The sequence below is a fragment of the Salvelinus fontinalis genome, chromosome 2 (genome assembly GCF_029448725.1).
Source record: "Salvelinus fontinalis isolate EN_2023a chromosome 2, ASM2944872v1, whole genome shotgun sequence".
Lineage (NCBI taxonomy): Eukaryota > Metazoa > Chordata > Actinopteri > Salmoniformes > Salmonidae > Salvelinus > Salvelinus fontinalis.
This window is the reverse complement of record NC_074666.1, coordinates 94,767,055-94,777,785: the sequence shown is the minus strand read 5'-3', so window position 1 is coordinate 94,777,785 and position 10,731 is coordinate 94,767,055. Positions and strand designations below refer to the sequence as shown.

The 10,731-nt window shown below is 49.1% G+C and overlaps 1 protein-coding gene across 1 annotated transcript in view; it reads left to right on the top strand.

Moving 5' to 3' along the window:
* Positions 1–10,731, top strand: part of LOC129867767 (unconventional myosin-XV-like) — a 414,777-nt gene that overhangs the window by 201,916 nt on the left and 202,130 nt on the right. Inside the window, exons 31-34 of the mRNA XM_055941278.1 lie at positions 1,854–1,947; positions 4,509–4,606; positions 7,712–7,815; positions 7,964–8,058. Coding sequence (XP_055797253.1) covers positions 1,854–1,947; positions 4,509–4,606; positions 7,712–7,815; positions 7,964–8,058 — 391 coding nt within the window. The remainder of the gene's footprint in view (positions 1–1,853; positions 1,948–4,508; positions 4,607–7,711; positions 7,816–7,963; positions 8,059–10,731) is intronic.

Genomic DNA, 10,731 nt, shown 5'->3' with positions numbered 1-10,731 from the left:
CTATCCTACCATCCCACTACACAGGTATCCTATCCTACCATCATACTACACAGGTATCCTATCCTACCATCCTATTACACAGATATCCTATCCTACGACACAGGTATCCTATCCTACCATCCTACTACACAGGTATCCTATCCTACCATCCCACTACACAGGTATCCTATCCTACCATCCTACTACACAGGTATCCTATCCTATTACACAGGTATCCTATCCTACCATCCTACTACACAGGTATCCTATCCTACCATCCTACTACACAGGTATCCTATCCTACTACACAGGTATCCTATCCTACCATCCTACTACACAGGTATCCTATCCTACCATCCTACTACACAGGTATCCTATCCTACCATCCCACTACACAGGTATCCTATCCTACCATCCTACTACACAGGTATCCTATCCTACCATCCTACTACACAGATATCCTATCCTACCATCCTATTACACAGGTATCCTATCCTACCATCCTACTACACAGGTATCCTATCCTACCATCCTACTACACAGGTATCCTATCCGCTTTACACAGGTATCCTATCCTACCATCCTATTACACAGATATCCTATCCTACCATCCTATTACACAGGTATCCTATCCTACCATCCCACTACACAGGTATCCTATCCTACTACACAGGTATCCTATCCTACCATCCTACTACACAGGTATCCTCTCCTACCATCCTATTACACAGGTATCCTATCCTACCATCCTACTACACAGGTATCCTATCCTATTACACAGGTATCCTATCCTACCATCCCACTACACAGGTATCCTATCCTACCATCCCACTACACAGGTATCCTATCCTATTACACAGATATCCTCTCCTACCATCCTATTACACAGGTATCCTATCCTACCATCCTACTACACAGGTATCCTATCCTATTACACAGATATCCTATCCTACCATCCTATTACACAGGTATCCTATCCTACCATCCCACTACACAGGTATCCTATCCTACTACACAGGTATCCTATCCTACCATCCCACTACACAGGTATCCTATCCTACCATCCTATTACACAGGTATCCTATCCTACCATCCTACTACACAGGTATCCTATCCTATTACACAGGTATCCTATCCTACCATCCCACTACACAGGTATCCTATCCTACCATCCTATTACACAGATATCCTATCCTACCATCCCACTACACAGGTATCCTATCCTACCATCCTACTACACAGGTATCCTATCCTACCATCCCACTACACAGGTATCCTATCCTACCATCCTACTACACAGGTATCCTATCCTACGACACAGGTATCCTATCCTACCATCCTACTACACAGGTATCCTATCCTACCATCCTACTACACAGGTATCCTATCCTACCATCCTACTACACAGGTATCCTATCCTACCATCCCACTACACAGGTATCCTATCCTACCATCCTACTACACAGGTATCCTATCCTACTACACAGGTATCCTATCCTACCATCCCACTACACAGGTATCCTATCCTACCATCCTACTACACAGGTATCCTATCCTACCATCCTACTACACAGGTATCCTATCCTACCATCCTACTACACAGGTATCCTATCCTACCATCCTACTACACAGGTATCCTATACTACCATCCTACTACACAGGTATCCTATCCTGCCATCCTACTACACAGGTATCCTATCCTACCATCCCACTACACAGGTATCCTATCCTACCATCCTACTACACAGGTATCCTATCCTACCATCCTATTACACAGGTATCCTATCCTACCATCCTATTACACAGATATCCTATCCTACCATCCTACGACACAGGTATCCTATATTCTATACTGTCTGTCTGTGTTCCTGTAGGGGAGTGGGTGATTTGTGGAGGGGGTATTCTATACTGATGAAGGAGCATGGGCAGTGGGCGGAGCTAGCCGGTCATGATTACGTCATGGATCTGGTGGGTATATCACACACACACCACATACACACATTGAGCTAACTGAGAGTTATCAGGCTAACTGAGAATTATCAGGCTAACTGAGATTCATCAGGTTAACTGAGCATTATCAGGCTAACTGAGAGTTATCAGGTTAACTGAGAGTTATCAGGCTAACAGAGTTATCAGGCTAACTGAGAGGTATCAGGCTAACTGAGGGTTATCAGGCTAACTGAGAGTTATCAGGCTAACTGAGAGTTATCAGGCTAACTGAGAGTTATCAGGCTAACTGAGAGTTATCAGGTTAATTGAGAGTTATCAGGCTAACTGAGAGTTATCAGGCTAACTGAGAGTTATCAGGCTAACTGAGAGTTATCAGGTTAACTGAGAGTTATCAGGCTAACTGAGAGTTATCAGGCTAACTGAGAGTTATCAGGTTAACTGAGAGTTATCAGGTTAACTGAGAGTTATCAGGCTAACTGAGAGTTATCAGGCTAACTGAGAGTTATCAGGTTAACTGAGAGTTTTCAGGTTAACTCAGAGGTTTTCATGTATTCAGTTTTCTAACAATGAATAAATATTAAGCTTGTTTCCACAAATTAAATTGTTTTGGTCTCATACCGATATTTAGCAGATGTTATTGCGGGTTAGCGAAATGCTTGTGCTTCTAGCTCCAACAGTGCAGTAGTATCTAACTAAATGCTTGTGTTCCTAGCTCCAACAGTAATATCTAACTAAATGCTTGTGTTCCTAGCTCCAACAGTAGTATCTAACTAAATGCTTGTGTTCCCAGCTCCAACAGTGCAGTAGTATCTAACTAAATGCAGGTGTTCCTAGCTCCAACAGTAATATCTAACTAAATGCTTGTGTTCCTAGCTCCAACAGTAGTATCTAACTAAATGCTGGTGTTCCTAGCTCCAACAGTGCAGTAGTATCTAACTAAATGCTTGTGTTCCTAGCTCCATCAGTGCAGTAATATCTAACTAAATGCTTGTGTTTCTAGATCCAACAGTGCAGTAGTATCTAACTAAATGCTTGTGTTCCTAGCTCCAACAGTGCAGTAGTATCTAACTAAATGCTTGTGTTCCTAGCTCCAACAGTGCAGTAGTATCTAACTAAATGCTTGTGTTTCTAGCTCCAACAGTGCAGTAGTATCTAATTAAATGCTTGTGTTTCTAGCTCCAACAGTAATATCTAACTAAATGCTTGTGTTTCTAGCTCCAACAGTGCAGTAGTATCTAACTAAATGCTTGTGTTCCTAGCTCCAACAGTGCAGTAGTATCTAATTAAATGCTTGTGTTTCTAGCTCCAACAGTAATATCTAACTAAATGCTTGTGTTCCCAGCTCCAACAGTGCAGTAGTATCTAATTAAATGCTTGTGCTTCTAGCTCCAACAGTAGTATCTAACTAAATGCTTGTGTTTCTAGCTCCAACAGTGCAGTAGTATCTAATTAAATGCTTGTGCTTCTAGCTCCAACAGTAGTATCTAACTAAATGCTTGTGCTTCTAGCTCCAACAGTGCAGTAGTATCTAACTAAATGCTTGTGTTCCTAGCTCCAACAGTAGTATCTAACTAAATGCTTGTGTTCCTAGCTCCAACAGTAGTATCTAACTAAATGCTTGTGTTCCTAGCTCCAACAGTAATATCTAACTAAATGCTTGTGTTCCTAGCTCCAACAGTAGTATCTAACTAAATGCTTGTGTTCCTAGCTCCAACAGTGCAGTAGTATCTAACTAAATACTTGTGTTCCTAGCTCCAACAGTGCAGTAGTATCTAACTAAATGCTTGTGTTCCTAGTTCCAACAGTGCAGTAGTATCTAACTAAATGCTTGTGTTCCTAGCTCCAACAGTGCAGTAGTATCTAACTAAATGCTTGTGTTCCTAGCTCCAACAGTGCAGTAGTATCTAACTAAATGCTTGTGTTCCTAGCTCCAACAGTAATATCTAACTAAATGCTTGTGTTCCTAGCTCCAACAGTAGTATCTAACTAAATGCTTGTGTTCCCAGCTCCAACAGTGCAGTAGTATCTAACTAAATGCTTGTGTTTCTAGCTCCAACAGTAATATCTAACTAAATGCTTGTGTTTCTAGCTCCAACAGTGCAGTAGTATCTAACTAAATGCTTGTGCTTCTAGCTCCAACAGTGCAGTAGTATCTAATTAAATGCTTGTGTTCCTAGCTCCAACAGTGCAGTGGTATCTAACTAAATGCTTGTGCTTCTAGCTCCAACAGTACAGTAGTATCTAATTAAATGCTTGTGTTCCTAGCTCCAACAGTGCAGTAGTATCTAACTAAATGCTTGTGTTCCTAGCTCCAACAGTACAGTAGTATTTAAATAACTTTAACTAGTATCCAGAAAACGTCCGACTCTAACTGAATCCTGTTTCAGATATCAGACTTGGAGCTGCCGTCTGACTCTAACTGAATCCTGTTTCAGATATCAGACGTGGAGCTGCCGTCTGACTCTAACTGAATCCTGTTTCAGATATCAGACTTGGAGCTGCCGTCTGACTCTAACTGAATCCTGTTTCAGATATCAGACTTGGAGCTGCCGTCCGACTCTAACTGAATCCTGTTTCAGATATCAGACTTGGAGCTGCCGTCTGACTTCCCCAAACAGAAGAGTTACTTCGTCATCTCAGCTGAGGATCCTAATAGAGTTCGAACCAACGGCAGTCTGTGAGTCCAAACACACACCCAGTCTGTGAGTCCAAACACACACCCAGTCTGTGAGTCCAAACACACACACCCAGTCTGTGAGTCCAAACACACACTCCCAGTCTGTGAGTCCAAACACACACCCAGTCTGTGAGTCCAAACACACACACCCAGTCTGTGAGTCCAAACACACACCCAGTCTGTGAGTCCAAACACACTCCCAGTCTGTGAGTCCAAACACACTTACCCAGTCTGTGAGTCCAAACACACACACCCAGTCTGTGAGTCCAAACACACACACCCAGTCTGTGAGTCCAACCACACACCCAGTCTGTGAGTCCAAACACACTTACCCAGTCTGTGAGTCCAAACACACACCCAATCTGTGAGTCCAAACACACACCCAGTCTGTGAGTCCAAACACACACCCAGTCTGTGAGTCCAAACACACACCCAGTCTGTGAGTCCAAACACACTCCCAGTCTGTGAGTCCAAACACACACACCCAGTCTGTGAGTCCAAACACACACCCAGTCTGTGAGTCCAAACACACACCCAGTCTGTGAGTCCAAACACACACCCAGTCTGTGAGTCCAAACACACACCCAGTCTGTGAGTCCAAACACACTTCCAGTCTGTGAGTCCAAACACACACCCAGTCTGTGAGTCCAAACACACACCCAGTCTGTGAGTCCAAACACACACACCGAGTCTGTGAGTCCAAACACACACACCGAGTCTGTGAGTCCAAACACACACCCAGTCTGTGAGTCCAAACACACACCCAGTCTGTGAGTCCAAACACACACACCGAGCCTGTGAGTCCAAACACACACCCAGTCTGTGAGTCCAAACACACACCCAGTCTGTGAGTCCAAACACACACACAGTCTGTGAGTCCAAACACACACCCAGTCTGTGAGTCCAAACACACACACCCAGCCTGTGAGTCCAAACACACCCAGTCTGTGAGTCCAAACACACCCAGTCCAGACCTTCACTGGGGAGCTAACACTGGTCTCAGGGGATGTTACTAATCACCCAGCCTGTGAGTCCTTCACTGGGGAGCTAACCCTGGTCTCAGGGGACGTTACTAATCACCCAGCCTGTGAGTCCTTCACTGGGGAGCTAACACAGGTCTCAGGGGACGTTACTAATCACCCAGCCTGTGAGTCCTTCACTGGGGAGCTAACACTGGTCTCAGGGGACGTTACTAATCACCCAGCCTGTGAGTCCTTCACTGGGGAGCTAACCCTGGTCTCAGGGGACGTTACTAATCACCCAGCCTGTGAGTCCTTCACTGGGGAGCTAACCCTGGTCTCAGGGGACGTTACTAATCACCCAGCCTGTGAGTCCTTCACTGGGGAGCTAACCCTGGTCTCAGGGGACGTTACTAATCACCCAGCCTGTGAGTCCTTCACTGGGGAGCTAACCCTGGTCTCAGGGGACGTTACTAATCACCCAGCCTGTGAGTCCTTCAGGGGACGTTACTAATCACCCAGCCTGTGAGTCCTTCACTGGGGAGCTAAGACAGGTCTCAGGGGACGTTACTAATCACCCAGCCTGTGAGTCCTTCAGGGGACGTTACTTATCACCCAGCCTGTGAGTCCTTCAGGAGACGTTACTAATCACCCAGCCTGTGAGTCCTTCACTGGGGAGCTAACACTGGTCTCAGGGGACGTTACTAATCACCCAGCCTGTGAGTCCTTCACTGGGGAGCTAACACTGGTCTCAGGGGACGTTACTAATCACCCAGCCTGTGAGTCCTTCACTGGGGAGCTAACACAGGTCTCTAGGGACGTTACTAATCACCCAGCCTGTGAGTCCTTCACTGGGGAGCTAACCCTGGTTTAGAGGACGTTACTAATCACCCAGCCTGTGAGTCCTTCACTGGGGAGCTAACCCTGGTCTCAGGGGACGTTACTAATCACCCAGCCTGTGAGTCCTTCACTGGGGAGCTAACACTGGTCTCAGGGGACGTTACTAATCACCCAGCCTGTGAGTCCTTCACTGGGGAGCTAACACTGGTCTCAGGGGACGTTACTAATCACCCAGCCTGTGAGTCCTTCACTGGGGAGCTAACAAAGGTCTCTAGGGACGTTACTAATCACCCAGCCTGTGAGTCCTTCACTGGGGAGCTAACCCTGGTTTAGAGGACGTTACTAATCACCCAGCCTGTGAGTCCTTCACTGGGGAGCTAACACTGGTCTCAGGAGACGTTACTAATCACCCAGCCTGTGAGTCCTTCACTGGGGAGCTAACCCTGGTCTCAGGGGACGTTACTAATCACCCAGCCTGTGAGTCCTTCACTGGGGAGCTAACCCTGGTCTCAGGGGACGTTACTAATCACCCAGCCTGTGAGTCCTTCACTGGGGAGCTAACCCTGGTCTCAGGGGACGTTACTAATCACCCAGCCTGTGAGTCCTTCACTGGGGAGCTAACCCTGGTCTCAGGGGACGTTACTAATCACCCAGCCTGTGAGTCCTTCACTGGGGAGCTAACCCTGGTCTCAGGGGACGTTACTAATCACCCAGCCTGTGAGTCCTTCACTGGGGAGCTAACCCTGGTCTCAGGGGACGTTACTAATCACCCAGCCTGTGAGTCCTTCACTGGGGAGCTAACCCTGGTCTCAGGGGACGTTACTAATCACCCAGCCTGTGAGTCCTTCACTGGGGAGCTAACACAGGTCTCAGGGGACGTTACTAATCACCCAGCCTGTGAGTCCTTCACTGGGGAGCTAACACTGGTCTCAGGGGACGTTACTAATCACCCAGCCTGTGAGTCCTTCACTGGGGAGCTAACCCTGGTCTCAGGGGACGTTACTAATCACCCAGCCTGTGGGTCCTTCACTGGGGAGCTAACAGTGGTCTCAGGGGACGTTACTAATCACCCAGCCTGTGAGTCCTTCACTGGGGAGCTAACACAGGTCCCAGGGGACGTTACTAATCACCCAGCCTGTGAGTCCTTCACTGGGGAGCTAACACAGGTCTCAGGGGACGTTACTAATCACCCAGCCTGTGAGTCCTTCACTGGGGACGTTACTAATCACCCAGCCTGTGAGTCCTTCACTGGGGAGCTAACCCTGGTCTCAGGGGACGTTACTAATCAGCCTGTTTGTGTGACCAGGACTCTGTTTGGCAGTGGTTTTGACAGTGACGAGGAGCTGCCCTTCCTCAGCACCACCCAACCTGCGTACAGCCTGCCAGACTCTGAAGGATACTCCAGCCACGGTACACACACACACACACACACACACACACACACACACACACACACACACACACACACACACACACACACACACACACACACACACACACACACACACACACACACACACACACCAGTATAGTGATATTAACAGTGTCTCCTCTCCAGTGGAGTCGGATGTGTTCAGCGACGGTCAGACTCAGAGAGGGTTGGATCGCTACCTGGACAGCCTCTTCACCCCTGTGTTATCAGACGACAGCATGGTGAGACACACACAGCCTCTTCACCCCTGTGTTATCAGACGGCAGCATGGTGAGACACACACAGCTGTCTACACAGCCTCTTCACCCCCTGTGTTATCAGACGACAGCCACACAGCTGTCTACACAGCCTCTTCACCCCCTGTGTTATCAGACGGCAGCATGGTGAGACACACACAGCCTCTTCACCCCCTGTGTTATCAGAGGGCAGCCACACAGCTGTCTACACAGCCTCTTCACCCCCTGTGTTATCAGAGGGCAGCCACACAGCTGTCTACACAGCCTCTTCACCCCCTGTGTTATCAGACGGCAGCCACACAGCTGTCTACACAGCCTCTTCACCCCCTGTGTTATCAGACGGCAGCCACACAGCTGTCTACACAGCCTCTTCACCCCCTGTGTTATCAGACGACAGCCACACAGCTGTCTACACAGCCTCTTCACCCCCTGTGTTATCAGACGGCAGCATGGTGAGACACACACAGCTGTCTACACAGCCTCTTCACCCCCTGTGTTATCAGACGGCAGCCACACAGCTGTCTACACAGCCTCTTCACCCCCTGTGTTATCAGACGGCAGCATGGTGAGACACACACAGCTGTCTACACAGCCTCTTCACCCCCTGTGTTATCAGACGGCAGCATGGTGAGACACACACAGCTGTCTACACAGCCTCTTCACCCCTGTGTTATCAGACGACAGCAGGGTGAGACACACACAGCTGTCTACACAGCCTCTTCACCCCCTGTGTTATCAGACAGCAGCCACACAGCTGTCTACACAGCCTCTTCACCCCCTGTGTTATCAGACGGCAGCATGGTGAGACACACACAGCTGTCTACACAGCCTCTTCACCCCCTGTGTTATCAGACGGCAGCCACACAGCTGTCTACACAGCCTCTTCACCCCCTGTGTTATCAGACGGCAGCATGGTGAGACACACACAGCTGTCTACACAGCCTCTTCACCCCCTGTGTTATCAGACGGCAGCATGGTGAGACACACACAGCTGTCTACACAGCCTCTTCACCCCCTGTGTTATCAGACAGCAGCCACACAGCTGTCTACACAGCCTCTTCACCCCCTGTGTTATCAGAGGGCAGCCACACAGCTGTCTACACAGCCTCTTCACCCCCTGTGTTATCAGAGGGCAGCCACACAGCTGTCTACACAGCCTCTTCACCCCCTGTGTTATCAGACGGCAGCATGGTGAGACACACACAGCTGTCTACACAGCCTCTTCACCCCCTGTGTTATCAGACAGCAGCCACACAGCTGTCTACACAGCCTCTTCACCCCCTGTGTTATCAGACGACAGCATGGTGAGACACACACAGCTGTCTACACAGCCTCTTCACCCCCTGTGTTATCAGACGGCAGCATGGTGAGACACACACAGCTGTCTACACAGCCTCTTCACCCCCTGTGTTATCAGACGGCAGCCACACAGCTGTCTACACAGCCTCTTCACCCCCTGTGTTATCAGACAGCAGCATGGTGAGACACACACAGCTGTCTACACAGCCTCTTCACCCCCTGTGTTATCAGAGGGCAGCCACACAGCTGTCTACACAGCCTCTTCACCCCCTGTGTTATCAGACGGCAGCATGGTGAGACACACACAGCTGTCTACACAGCCTCTTCACCCCCTGTGTTATCAGACGGCAGCCACACAGCTGTCTACACAGCCTCTTCACCCCCTGTGTTATCAGACGGCAGCAGGGTGAGACACACAAAGCTGTCTACACAGCCTCTTCACCCCCTGTGTTATCAGACGGCAGCATGGTGAGACACACACAGCTGTCTACACAGCCTCTTCACCCCCTGTGTTATCAGACGGCAGCATGGTGAGACACACACAGCTGTCTACACAGCCTCTTCACCCCTGTGTTATCAGACGGCAGCCACACAGCTGTCTACACAGCCTCTTCACCCCCTGTGTTATCAGACGGCAGCCACACAGCTGTCTACACAGCCTCTTCACCCCCTGTGTTATCAGACGGCAGCATGGTGAGACACACACAGCTGTCTACACAGCCTCTTCACCCCTGTGTTATCAGACGACAGCCACACAGCTGTCTACACAGCCTCTTCACCCCCTGTGTTATCAGACGGCAGCAGGGTGAGACACACACAGCCTCTTCACCCCCTGTGTTATCAGACGGCAGCATGGTGAGACACACACAGCTGTCTACACAGCCTCTTCACCCCTGTGTTATCAGACGGCAGCCACACAGCTGTCTACACAGCCTCTTCACCCCCTGTGTTATCAGAGGGCAGCCACACAGCTGTCTACACAGCCTCTTCACCCCTGTGTTATCAGACGACAGCCACACAGCTGTCTACACAGCCTCTTCACCCCCTGTGTTATCAGACGGCAGCATGATGAGACACACACAGCCTCTTCACCCCTGTGTTATCAGACGACAGCCACACAGCTGTCTACACAGCCTCTTCACCCCTGTGTTATCAGAGGGCAGCCACACAGCTGTCTACACAGCCTCTGCACCCCCTGTGTTATCAGACGGCAGCCACACAGCTGTCTACACAGCCTCTTCACCCCCTGTGTTATCAGAGGGCAGCCACACAGCTGTCTACACAGCCTCTTCACCCCCTGTGTTATCAGACGGCAGCCACACAGCTGTCTACACAGCCTCTTCACCCCCTGTGTTATCA